The sequence below is a fragment of the Chrysochloris asiatica genome, unplaced genomic scaffold, assembly GCF_000296735.1.
Source record: "Chrysochloris asiatica unplaced genomic scaffold, ChrAsi1.0 scaffold00076, whole genome shotgun sequence".
In the NCBI taxonomy this organism is placed as follows: domain Eukaryota; kingdom Metazoa; phylum Chordata; class Mammalia; order Afrosoricida; family Chrysochloridae; genus Chrysochloris; species Chrysochloris asiatica.
In genome coordinates this window covers 13,196,519-13,210,722 of record NW_006408594.1, presented here as the reverse complement: position 1 = coordinate 13,210,722, position 14,204 = coordinate 13,196,519, and the positions used below count along the sequence as shown (strand labels likewise).

Here is a 14,204-nt window from a genome sequence, read left to right as displayed (position 1 = left end):
ACAGTCTTGGAAAACTGTAAACAACACAAACACCTTCCAGATGGATAGACACAGTGGCTCTCCCAGCAATGGAATCCTGCTTGGAAGTTAAAAGGGATCACCACTGATAGGAGGGACCACAGGCTGACTCTCAGAATCAGTGTGCTAAATGAAAGAAGGAGATGCAAAAGCATAAAGAATATATGATTCTATTTTCAAAAAAGTTTAAAAATGCGAACGAATCTACAATGATAAAAACAGATGAGTGGTAGCCTGGGGCCACAGACAGAGGGAGGGACCTTTTGAGGATGGTGGAAATGTGATCTTGACTGGTCTCATTGGTGTGTATAACTGTCCAAATGCATCAATCTACACTTTCAGTGGGTAAACTTTACTGAACAATGTTTAAGTAAAAAGTTGGGGAAAGGAAAGCAGAGAAGAAAGAAATAGTTAAGTGCTGAAAACTTTTTCTCAGTATATGTTTTCTAAGCTATTTAATCCTTTTTGATGTTGGTAAGTGCTGTCTAGTTAGTTCTGATTCTTAGTGACCCTGTATAGAGCTTCCAAGCTTATAAATCCGTATGGAAACAGAAAGCCTCATCTTTCTTCTGTGGAATGGCTGATGGGTTTGAACTGCTGTCCTTGTGGTTAGTAGTCCAGTGTTTATTATACAGTGCCACTAGCACTTCTTCACATCCTTACTAACCTTTTTAATCCCACCTTTCCTTTTTTTTTAAAAAAAAAAAGTTACTTCAGTAACTACATTTATATACGTTGCTATGCCAACTTGTGACTTCTCAAGACAGTTATTAATGAGCAAGAAAATGTGACTTTGGATCAAAGATAATGTCCTAGGTAGTGAGAAAAGGAAAATCATTAGAGACTATAAACAAAACCCAAACCCAGCCCACTGCCCTCCACTTGATTCCAACTGACAGTGACCCATAGGGTGTTTCTGAAGCTATAGGTGTAGCACAGTGGGGCAGTGGAAGGAGAATGCAATTTGTAGCTCTTGTCATTGTATTGGTTATAATATATGTGTAACTCCCTTTTTAAGAAGCTGAAGATAGTAATCAAGATATCTTAGTAAGCATAAGAAACCCTGGTGAAGAATGCTTTAACACTGAGCTATCAGTGAAAGGCCAGACCTGGACCTCTGCTCCCATAAAGACTATAGTCTTAGGAACCCTATAGGCTTCTCCTCTGTCTTACAGGATTGCCATGAGTTGAAATCCACTCCACAGCACACAACAAGCTTGCAATTTAATTTCTGCATGACACCTCAAAAAAGCTTGGTTACTGGCAAAATAGCTAGTCAGCCATCCTGTGTGTGGTAAACCAAACTTTCATAAAAAGTATGGGGGTCATATGGCATTTTGCGGTTTTTAAATGTAGAGATCATCATATATGTATCGGGTTTTAACTGACACTTCCATGATCAGTACTGCTGGTGCCCTATGTAATAACTGACACATAACGATCAGTACTGCTGGTACCGCATGTAATAACTGTCACACCACAATCAGTATGTATGGTTACCATATGTAACCACTGACACACCATGATCAGTACTGCTGGTACCGTGTGTAGTAACTGACACACCATGATCAGTACTTTTAATAATATATGTAATAACATACATGTAGTCACATGTTCTTTCAAAAAGTCATTAAGGAAATATGTCTGTTGAGATCATAGCATCAAATATTAGCTAAATTGTTTGCTCTTCATGCATCCAGGGGTTGGTTGTCATGTGTGAGCGGAGCTCTAAGCCTGCTAGCACTAGTGATAGCAGCATCCAGTCTCCCGGTGTTCACATGCAGCCATTAGCACCTCCTACGGCGTGAGAATGCTCGTCTCAGGTTTCAGAAGCCAGGCTTGGCGGCCTGGTGGGATATTGCCTGAACCCTTACAATTGGAGCTGAAATCGCAACATAAATTTTAGATGATTTCATGTAAAAAGAACAAACGTATTGTTGATGAACTTTTACCACGACCCCAACTGCAGTGGTTTTATTTCTACTCAGTGCGAGGCACCCTGCCCAGTTTATTAGCTGGCACAAAAATAACATAAATTAATTGGCCATTTATAGCGCAAATGCAACAAAAAGGTGGTAAAGTTCAGTTTGGCTGTTGCTTTCCATCTAAGCCAAATTGACCGTTTTCTAGAAATTTTAGCACAGATCCACATTATTGGTTGATGTTTACTGAACCCAGCTTACAGTTCTCTCGTGGACCCTATAGAATTTATCATTTCTTTTTTATGGTAGCCATAAGTGCACACCACCTCATTGTTCCTGTTTGAATATTGTGTCTCATCTGTAAGTCAGTGTCACCATTGATTTAATAAGTTTATGAAGATAAAAGGAAGTAGATGTTAGATTTGGTATATATGTTCATTCTGGATTGTTATTCCACTGAGTGGCGCACTGGCACGTTGGAGCTTGTGGGTATTGAACAGGCATGCCTGGTCTTACTGCCCTTCACTGTTTACACTTCGCGGATGTTGCACTTTTTATCAGCTGAAGGTTTGTGGCAACCCTGCCTTAAACAAGTCCGTTGGTGCCATTTTTCACACAGTGTTGCTCACTTGGGCTCGCTGTCACAGTTTGATCATTCTCAGCAGCTTTTCAGACTGTTTCATAACACTGTTGTACACTTCATAAATTGTGGAATAGTGTTAACATGCTTTTATATGCACAGGTAAGCCAAAAATTCCTGTGATTTACTTTACTGTGGCAATCTAGGATTGAGCACACAATCTCTATAAGGCATGCCTCATAGTCTTGAGAAAAATTGCTTTTAAAATGATTGACCACTCTAAGGGTATTGCTTTTGAAATGTTTGACCTGAACATTTTCATTTTAATTGAAAATATGCTTGTCTCTAGTGATTTCATAGAATGAAATGTTGCGTTTCTTTTTCTCCAATATCCATGAAGGTACCATTGGTTACAACCAGCGCAACAGGATTGATACTCTCATGTACCTGCTAGCATACCCACAGAAACCCATGGTTAAAACAAAAACCATTGAGTTGATAGACTTCGAGAAGCTGCCCGCTGGACAGAATGCCACAGTCGCGGTGATGAGCTACAGTGGCTACGACATTGAAGATGCTCTTGTTTTAAACAAAGCCTCCTTGGACAGAGGTCAGTGGGTTTTCAAAGTTCTAACACTTTTTGCAGAATTAGATATAAGGATGGTTCATGTAAAAATCCCTTGGTGTCAGCATGAATATCAGTGTCAAGTGAGTTGGATTTTATAATATACAAACAGGAAGTGGTTTGATGTTGGCTATATAGATTGGAGTCTTGGAGTGGCACTGTAGGATAAGCACTAAATGGCAAGGTTGGTCTGAACCATAAGGTCAGCGGTTCGAACTCTCCAGCCACTCCTCGGAAACCCTATATAGGGTCTCTATGATTCTTAACCGGCTCGACAACACCATAACAATGTATATATATTATGTAAAATATACTTCCCTAAAGAATTTTTTTTTTTCCTTTCTTATTTTACTGATGACTTGAGACAATTCCTCAACAAAGGGGGGGAAATGTAAGACTTCATTTTTTAATAAAAGTTAAATGAAGTAAGTTTATTATAGTTATCAGTAAGCTTGTTTGAGAGGACAATAGCAATATTTGAATATGAAAGACTATTTTTTATCAAGTTGTTACTCTCCACCCCATAATCTTTATGCCTTTTTTCTAGCCAGATGATAAGTGTCACATGGACACAGATCGACTCGGACTTGTCATTTCTCCTCTTTTCTTCCCTGGTGCTGTAACAGTTTTGCAGGTCATGACTTCATGGTTTGGTGGCCACCACCTGAGCTTATTCTGGCTTCTCTATTCATAATTTCCATTTCTCTCTTTTCTCCCCAGCATACCCTCTACACTGCCCCCTTCCTCATTGTAGTTGCTAGGCAGCCGTAATAGTACTTCTAGACATGTGTCTTTGGCATTAATGTTGGCTGCACTTAATTTATGCCTCTTTTTTCCCTCCCAGTGACAACAGCCATGCTTTAAAACTAGATGTTTTCCTTTCTGATTAACTGGTAACGTTTATGTGGTAACCTGAAGACTTGGTGATGTCTGTCAGAAACCCCGCAATACAATGTAATGATCTGAGTTTATTGTCCCTAGGCTTTTAAGCTACCACCTGTAAATAAAATGTCCATTTCCACTTAGAAGCAAACACTTCTGGATTCCTTACAGTTCAGATTCATACTGCTCTGGAGCATGTTACAGTTAATGACCAGTACACAAAATTTCAAGATCGTGTAATGTCTCCCAACCAGCTGGCTCTTTGAGCTGAGTTTATTATGGCCGCGTACCATTCCCTCAGATCCATCATAGTTTCGGCCTTCTGTGAAGACACAAGCGTCTTCACTACCTTCTAGTCATAGACATGTGGTGTTTCATCACACAGTCATCTTGGTATTTTAAAAATCATATCAGAACACTGCAGTTTTGCAGTTTTACTTAGAAATCTGGTCTCACCTGGTTAATTTTCTAAACTCACATTCTTAGATTTCTTGAAAGAGTTTGGTTGTTTGTTTGTTTTGGGGTTGAGATTCAGAAGTGAAGTATTTTACAGCTGTGCATTTATTTCTTCAGTAATAGCTGGCATTTGATCCTAAGATTTTTTTTAGTTTAAATGAACTCTGACGTGTCTCAATATATCCTGAGGAAATTAAAGAGAAAATCTAGTTCTAACTAACTACTTGGCCCAAAGTAAAGCTGGGGCATTTGGGGGAGATGCACCCACAGAATCTTGGGAAATAATATTTAGTGTTGAAGAAATGACAAGTCTTTGGAGCTATTCTGTAACTGTTGATTTTTTCAGGGATTCTGTGGTTGAGTTTTTTATACCATCATGAGGTTTTCTTTTGCCCATTGTTGCTGATTTCTCTTTGTGTGTAGTTTGTTAGCTGGTTTCTGGACTTTCCCCTCATCCATGAGATAAATGTGATCTAAAAATATTAACAGAGTAAACTCTTTACTCTTTAGGGAAGAGGCAGACTATCTGCTGCATTTTTCTTCTCTCTGTAAAACAGAAAAGAAAAAGAAAAAAAAAAAAAAAAGTTTGCTTGTTTGGGGCTCCCTCTGAATGCCTAAATGAAAGAAAAGGAAACTTTGCAGGGAGGATAATAGAAGTTATCCAGCAGAAGGATGTCTGCCAACAGTCCTGCCGAGGAACTCAGCGGACTTGGTCTAGTCTCTGCACCTACTTGCTGGCTAGCCTTGGCTGCTTAGCTTCTCTGAACCTCACTTATAGCACCTGTAAAAGATGGCTTACATCAGGTGATTCCTGGGGTCCTGTGCTCTGAGAGGCTCCCAGAGTCACCCGTGCATGTCCTTGTGGCACCTCCCTCCCACTTGTTGAGAGGACACGGGTCCGTAGTCTGCATGGACAGTGCTAGGGCAGAAGTTGTGCTCCAATTCTTCTCCAGCATCCACTGCAATGAGGGCTCGGCCAAGTCCTGCAGTGCTCGACCCAGAGCAAGGGCAGGGTTGGTTGCTTGGTATTTTGTTTTGGAGTGTGGGAGTGGGGTCATTAAATAACACAAGTCAGTATGTTTTCTTGTAATTTTGTATTACCAGTCATTCTGAGGACACAGTTTTGTTTCATTTTAGGCTTTGGACGTTGCCTCGTATATAAAAATGCTAAATGTACATTGAAACGATACACCAATCAAACTTTTGATAAAGTGATGGGACCCTTGTTGGATGCTGCTACAAGGAAACCTATTTGGCGACATGAAATTTTAGATGCTGATGGTATTTGTTCTCCAGGTAAAAAGACTTTTTTATTTAAAAAAAAAAAAAATATATATATATATATATATATTGAGTTTATGAAAGTTTAATAATATTTCTGAATATTTGGTACATAATACAGGAACCAATAGCCTGTATGAGACCGGACTCAAGCAGTGTAGTTATTTTTGATGAATTATCTTCCAGTCTGTTTTGCTATGCCTGTATTTTTGTTTGGCAGTAATCTATTCTAGGTATGATTTTGAATTAATAGAGAAAAGTCACTTAAGGGATATATTTAGAAAAGGGTCGTGTTACAGTGTCTACACTGGTATTTTACCATGTGTGCATTTAAGCATATAAACTGACTTTAGAATCATCTTTCCTGAAAGATGTGACATTGGTTGTGATTGAAACTTACAGTGAATTGTGTTGAAAAACACGATCATACTACCTGCCTGTACGGGTCTTACAGGCTAGTGGGGAGGCTAATGGTGACCACAGGGTCACACATAAACAAAGGTCAGATTACAGCCGGATACGGAGCTGTGTAGGGTGTGTGAGGTCAGAAAGGTCAGGTGAGCCTTAGCCAAGGAAGGGAGCTGGAATCTAAGGGTAACCCAAACGAAAAGCAAACGAATCCTCTGCCAAGACACTACAGGATAGCATAGAACTGTTCCACAGTACTTCCAAGGCTATAATTCTTTCTCCTTTTTTTTAAATGTGAAAACGGAGTTTTCATCAAGTTTGTTTTTTTTCTTTTCTTTTCTTTTTAACTGCCTTTGAGACATTAAGTCTTTACAGAAGCAACTGCCCATCTTCTATAATTCAGACCACCAACCTTGTGGTTAGCAGCCTAGTGCTTAACCTGCTGCACTACCAAGGCTTCTTCTAAAAGACAGCTCAAGGGGAGGAGGGGGTGTGTGTTCACGGCAGTGGGAAAGGTAGGTCGTGTGAGGGTCCTGGAGCTTGACAGCTGATGGCCCTGAAAGGCTGCCAGTGTGGCTCAGTGAAGAGCGTGCAGGAGGGCTTGGTGAACATGTGGAGAGAGAGACAGGGACAGAAACCACACTGAGGGAAGCCCAGCAACTGTGTTACTGTTGTCTTTGTGATTCTAAAAGCAACGGGAAGCCACTGAAGAATTTGAGTATTTGTTTTGGATGGCAAGGTTACTTCTTCTATTGCTGTTGCTGTTATGGGCCATTGAGTTAGTTCTGACTCATAGTGACTCCCTGTAGGGTTTCGAGGAGCAGCTGGGAGGTTTGAACTATCGACCTTGTGGTTTGCAGTCCAGTGCTGATCCTACAGCGCCACACCAGGACTCCTCTCCTTCTGTTAGTGTTTCATTTATTTGTTGAGCCTATTTATACCTACCCTCTTATATTAGTATTATTTCATGGATTAATTTGTTTGGCATTTTTCTTATTTATGTATAAATAGGATAAGGAGGAGCCCTGGTAGTGTAGTGGGTTACAAATCAGGCTGCTAAGCACAAAGTCAGCTGTTCAAAACTACCAGTTGCTCCACGGGAGAAAGGTGAGGCTTACTGCTCCCGTAAAGATTTCCAGCCACGGGAACCATATACAGGGTTGCTCTGAGTTGGAATTGACTCGATGACACACAGACATGATGAGATAAAGAATTGGAAATGATTATTCTGATTCCAGTGTGGAGAAAAGATTAGAAGGGAGACAAGTAGAGAGGAGGCCCACCTTGAGCTCCTGGAGTAGATCAGGGGCTAGAGTGAAGGTGGGGAGAGCCAGCTGGTTTGGGGAGGGAGCCTGTGGTCGTGCTGTGGCAGATGTACAGGAAGCACACAGATCGAGGCCCTCTCCTCCTCTGGGCCTTTGTTTCCTGGAGATGTGCTTTACCTTTCACCCTGCTCTGTGAAGGCCTTGGACTCTGCAGTTGTTGGTCTTTGCGCTTCCCATGAGACGAGGCCACCCAAGATGGCTGCAGGAGGGAAGGCAAATAAAGGAGGAAGGTTTTATTTCCTCATTGCCTAAGTCAGTTGCTGGTGACTTATCACTGAGGGAACTAACGTTGAGCGAAATAAATGTTCCAAATCTGCTCTAACTCCCTAAAAGATCTCTCCAGTTGCTACTTACCTGAGATGATGTTTTTTGCCTGTTCATGTGGACTCTTCTTCAATCCGTTTCTTGACTTTATTCAAACTGTGTCTGAATTGATGGTTTGTTTGTTTTTTAATGACTTGCCTTGTAAAGTTCTGGTTCCCATGGTAGGATTTAATTTTTTCTTCCATGTCTGGATTTCATGGACCAAGTCTAACCATAATGAGTTTTGCCCCAATAATCTCTGTATTACAAACAAGGTGATGATAAGATGTCTAATATGCTTCTCTTTTCCTTAGGTGAGAAAGTTGAAAACAAACAAGTGCTTGTCAATAAGTCCATGCCCACAGTGACTCAGATTCCTTTGGAAGGCAGTAATGTTCCACAGCAACCACAGTACAAAGATGTGCCCATAACGTACGTATTGTTGGACCTTGGTAAGCACAGAGAGAAACACAAAGACAGCAAAAGAAGAAGGGAGGTTAGGAGTGAGGTCTTGGTGGGTTAGAGTTGTAGGGATAATAAATTTGGGGATGCTGATTGTCATCACAAAAACAGTATGCACAGAAGATTAACTAGACTGCGGGATCCTATAGAACTTCCGAACTGGGTTTTTGAGTTGTGGACCAAGTAGGCAGTGTGTTCCCCAATGGAGGGGAAGGGCACATGGGCATAGAGGTGACTAGGTCTTGGAGGACCAAGGCCCCTTGCTGGAGTTAGGTTGTGAAGAGCTGGGAATTCATTCCTTAGAGGGTGAGAAAGTTACAGTCTTGACGTACCTGATTTATGATTTTAACAAATAAAGTAAGCGCTCATCACCATTGTTGTTATTGTTAAGTGCTGTTGAGTCGGTTCTGACTCACAGCGACCCTGTATAGGGTTTCCAAGGAGTGGCTGGTGGGTTTGAACAAACTGACCTTGTGGTCCAGCGCATTGTCCTGAAGCGCCACACCAGGACTCCATACTAGAATATAGACCAGTATCTAGTACTGGTCTCTCCACTTGGCATCTTCCATGGGTAAAGCTTTGACTCCACGGACCACAGTTGTGGTGTACGAAAGAGATAGATTCGTTGATCTACAGCTGCTCTCCAAACTCTCAGCTGTAATGAAGTCTGCCATGGGCCAGTGATAGCGACCACACTGTGACACTGAAACAGAGCTAGTTACAACTGGTGAACTGGCTTCACAAGTCGGTGGGGCAGGGAGGTGGAGGGCTGGACTCCTAAGCTATGGCAGCAGTTTCACAGATTCGTGTCACACACAGGTTTTGATTGCCTGCTGTGTGTGAGCCACCATGCCACTGTGTCAGGGATATAGAGCTGAAAAAAGTCACAAGCATTGCCTGCAAGAGTCACATCTGGTTGTAACACACAAAAGACATGCAAGAGCTGCAACAACTATAGCAGCTGGACTGAGAGTTTACTCTGGACCACTTACTGTTCTGGCTACTTTACGCATGTCGCTATTGTTGTTAGGTGCAGTAGAATAGGTTCTGCCTCATGGCAGCTGCTGGGTGTGAACTCCTGACCCTGTGGTTAGCAGTACAGTGCTTATCCTCAGCACTACACCATGTGCTAGCTCAGTTAATCCTGTCACCACCCATAAGCTATGTTGGCTTAGTATTCTCATTCGAAAGATATATGAATTGAAGCACGTAGAGGGTGAGTAACTTACCAAGTCACACAGTCACAAGTGGCAGAGGTAGGTTTTGAACTCAGGAAGTTTGGCGCCAGAGCCCCATTCTTATTCACTGTGCTAAATGTTATGGGTGATGTGGAGTCAGCTCCAGATGGGGAGCAGAGAAATTGAGTAGTTCTGCTTAGGGGAGGGGTCAAGACCCTGGCTCTGTGTCCTTCACAATGAAACGTCATTGTAAAATCACAAAGATGATCGCCTGAGTTGATGTGTCTAGTCCTGTTCAAAACCCATCCCTACTTCAGAGTTGCTCATTTCACTCCCTCTTCAGGGACCTTGCTCTGTCACTTGTCACCCTTCTGTATTTTTAACATCTGTCCTGTCAACCCTTTCCGCTCAGCTGTGCAGTATGCTCAGATATTCCTTATTCAAGAAAACATAACCTTTGCCTGAACTTGGTGCTTCTGCTGGCTGCCACTCTTTCTTGTCCTTTCAGTACAAAGAGGAACGTCACCTCTGTTTCCAGTTTCTTGCCTGCCGTGCAAGAGGTCACCCATAACACCTGGTTCATTGACTTCATTCAAGAAATCCTTAACTGAGCGCTAATAATCTGCCAGGAGCTATGCCAGGACCAGGGTCAGCACAGTGAGCAAAGCGACCAGAAATCTCAGTCCTCATGGATCTCACACACCAGTGGGCAGCTCAGAGTTGCCAAATTCAGTGCCCTCCCCAGATAGCATCTTGACCGCACTGACCCCTCTCTCTCTTCCCTTAATTTGGTGGCACCATGCTTACCTGCCCCTCCTCCTACGGTCTTCCTAGCCTCCTCTCCGAGCTGCCCTTGAGGTGGTGGGTGTCCCATGTCTTGTCCTGACTGGAGACTCTGTATTTGGGTAAACGCACCCACTCCTCCCTGACTCTCGTCACCCTTTTTTGGCTGATGATTCCCAGATAGACATCTGCTAGATTCAGTGTACGTGGACAGCTCTTATATAGGACCCAAAATGGAACTGGGATTTCATAGTAAAACCATGTTTGCTCTGCAACTCTAAGGAGCTCTGGTAGCGTAGGGGTTATAAATCAGACTGCGAACCACAAGGTCACCAGTTCGAAACTACCAGCTGTTCCACGGGAGAAAGATGAGGGCTTTCTGTTCCCGTAAACATTTACAGCCTCGGAAACCCTGTACAGGGTCACTGTGAGTTGGAACTGACTCCACAGCACATAACCAACCACCGCCACCATCCACCCCCACAGAAGTGTGACTCTTTTCTTTTATCTGCCACTCACACGAATTCACCCAGTGCTGTGAGTCTTCTTTCCTTAGCAGCCCTTCTCTTACCTTCTTTCCCGCCCCCCTGCCTGTTCTTCCTGCCTGACTTCTGCCCTGGACTCTGTCCACCTGCCTCTAGTCCTGCACCTCACTACATTGCCCAGACTGTCCCAACACTTCCACCAGCGGGCTTTTTCTAAACATCTCATCTGGTCATGGCATTCTCTTGCTATGACACTGTGGCCTGTGGAATAAGGGCCAAATGCACCAGTAAGTCAGACATATAAGACCTTCCATAATCTAAGGTGTGTCTCTCTAGCTGTCTTTACACCAGTGTCTGTATTTCCAAAAAATTTCCTCCTACTCTCTGAAACACACCATTCTACCAGACCCTCTCTGCATTTGCTCAGGCTTCTCTGCCTAGAATGCCTTCCCCGGATCAGCTCTCAATGACAGGGTAACCTTCTCTATAAAGCAGCCTGCTCCTGCCCTGTAGCCTTGTTGCCCCAGCCTCCAGCAGGTGGACCTTGGGCCTTTACAGGTGTCTGTGCAACTGACTAGGAGCTCTGGTAGCGTAGTGGTTAGGAATCAGGCTATGAACCTTAAGGTCAGCAGTTCGAAACTACCAGCTGTTCCGTGGGAGAAAGATGAGGCTTTCTGCTCCTGTAAAGATTTATAGCCTCAGAAACCCTGTCGAGGATCGCTATGAGTCGGAACCGACCACAGCACATAACCACTACCGTACAACTGACATCTTTACTGTCCTTCCTCTCCTCCTTCACTGGAAGAATGGGACCCAGGCTTCATCTTAGACTCTTCATGTTTGTTGTTTGAAAAAGAGATTAGAGGCAAAATGTGTGAAAAGTTAATCATTGGAAAGCTGAATAGTTAAGTAGTTAAGGATTGAAATCCAAAGGCTTCTGCTCAAATCCCAGTTCCATTTTGGATTAGCTGTGTCCTTGGGCAAGGTCCTTCACATCTCTAAGCCTCAGTTCATTGATAATAGGGAATAGCACCTCTTGGGGCTGTCATGGAGATGAAATTACATTGTGCTTGCCGCTGAATAAATTGTCAGCAAATGGTAACGATTTTAAACATCAAAACTGTGAAAGGGGAACTGTAAAGTTTGAATTTAATGTTGAAAAATAAAGGTATCCTTGTAAAACCCCAAATTAAAATGTCAAATTAGTCTAGACTTAGAAAGAGCATTAACTCAGTTTTCATGATTTTCTTTTAACATTAGCTACAAAGGGGCAACGGATTCCTATATTGAAAAAGTGATGATATCTTCCAATGCAGAAGATGCTTTTCTGATCAAAATGCTGCTGAGACAGACCCGACGTCCAGAGATAGGAGACAAATTCAGTAGTCGCCATGGACAAAAAGGTACATGCATCTCATTTCTCAACTTGTTTATAAAACTGAGCATACTAGAGTATCTATCACATAAGAAATGGTTTTTACATTGCTTCTGTTCCTGGTGTGGCATTGTAGGATAAGCACTGGACTATTAACCACAAGGTCGGAGGTTCAAACTCACCAGCTGCTCCTTGGTAACCCTATACAGGGTGGCTGTGAGTCAGAACTGACTCAATGGCACTTAACAACAACAGTTAAAAAATTATGTGCGAAAAGTTAGCTGTTTTCAAATAGATGATTCAGTGGCATCAAGTCCTTTCACAGTCTTGTGGAACCACCACCGTTTATTTCCAGAACTTCTCCATCACCCTAAACAGAAATTTTGTACCTACTACGCAATAACTCCCCATGCTCTTTTCTTCTGGCCCTGCTAACCTCTAATCTACTTTTTGTTTCTAATGGCAGTTTAAAATATACAATAGAGTTGCTTCTCCAGACTTAATATCATTCTCCCGAAACTGCTACACTCAAAAGTGGAATTAGAAATACATTCTAGATGGCTGCCTGTGGCAGCTCACAAAGTAAATATTAGTATCTGTGTTTTGAGAAAGGTATAGCTTTGAAATGTGGTCTGTTCTGTTTCGTTGGGTCATCCCACTACCAGCTCCTAGCAACTCTATAGGACAGAGCAGCACTGGTCCTAGGTTTTCAGAAGGAGCAGAAAGCCTCCTCTTCCTCCTTAGAGGAGCTGGTGGGTTTGAACCGCTGATCTTGAGGTTTGCAGCCCAACTCTTAACCCACTGCACCACCAGGGTTCCTTTTGTTGGGACAACGACAAAGTATCATCGACAGGAGTCTTGGTGTGGCTCTGTAGGATAAGCACTGGACTGCTAACCACAAACAAGATCAGTCGCTATGAGTCGAAACCGATTCAGTGGCACTTAGCAACAACAACAGTGTCATAGAAAGGAGCTCTGGTGGCACAGCTGGTAAACACTCGACTCCTAACTAGAAGTTTGGTGGTTTGAGCCCACCCAGCAGCTGTGCTAGAGAAAGACCTAGTGATTTTCTCTTACAACAGGTACAGCCTAGGAAACCCTATGAGACAGTTGTGCTACATCACAGGAGGCAGCTGGGAGTCAGAATCAACCCAACAGCACCTCACAACAACAAAAGTGTCTGCGAATGTCAGCACCAGCACAAACCACCGCATCACCTGTCCCCTTAGGTAGCAGCTGAGGATGCTCAGATGCGTACTGAGCATCTAGTCAACACCACACCTACTTGGTTGCTTGGCTGGGATTCGAAGCCAGGTCTGCTGCTGCCAGTGCAGTGCCTTGTCCCTACACATGGGCCTCTCCTGGATCCTGCTCTTCCTATTGGCACATCTCACTATTGCCAGTGATGGTTCCTGTTGGGGTTTCATCCACTTGTGGTCTAGTTTCGGGTATTAATCTTCAAGAAATATTGTACTCTATCCCTGTTGATGAACTCATGATCAGTAGGGTCTCTTTTCGTCAACATTCATTCTTGTTGCTTAAGAGCAGAAAGGTTAGCCTAGCATTTGGATTTGGGTTCTGCCTGCCACTTCCAAGCTTTAAGAACAGCAAGGACAGGTGACATTTTACTGGCACTGTTCTCAGCACGGTCCCTGTACCGCCTTATTTGATTGTCACAACAGTCTGGTGAGGTGTAGCTACTGTTATTTTACAGATGCATTTTACACATGAGGGAACAGAGGCACCCAAGTTCGTAATAGAGCTGGTTTTTGACCTCTGGAAGCAGGGTACCAAATGTATGCTTCTAACTCCCAGACTCTCCTACCTCCTACCTGTTAAGCAGGTATTGTTGTGCCTGCCATGTAGTAAATGCTGTGGTGGTGAAAAAATGGTGCCATAAGATATGCACTGGACTGATAACCACAAGGTTGGTGGTTCAAACTCACCAGCTGCTCCTTGAAACCCTATACAGGATTGCTATGAGTCAGAACTGACTTGAAGAAACTCAACAACAATATGTACTTGATATGAGCCACTTTTATTCTTCCATGTTGAATCTCACTGTATGATTGCTATTAATTTTTACTTCATTGGTTTGAAGGTTACTAGAGCTGTGGGCTA

General features: G+C 42.9%; 1 protein-coding gene across 1 annotated transcript in view; it reads left to right on the top strand.

Moving 5' to 3' along the window:
* The window catches only part of POLR3B (polymerase (RNA) III (DNA directed) polypeptide B), a 184,867-nt gene that overhangs the window by 126,221 nt on the left and 44,442 nt on the right, over positions 1-14,204 (top strand). Inside the window, exons 20-23 of the mRNA XM_006865254.1 lie at positions 2,921-3,130; positions 5,621-5,779; positions 8,115-8,232; positions 11,969-12,111. Of these exons, the coding sequence (XP_006865316.1) occupies positions 2,921-3,130; positions 5,621-5,779; positions 8,115-8,232; positions 11,969-12,111 (630 nt within the window). The remainder of the gene's footprint in view (positions 1-2,920; positions 3,131-5,620; positions 5,780-8,114; positions 8,233-11,968; positions 12,112-14,204) is intronic.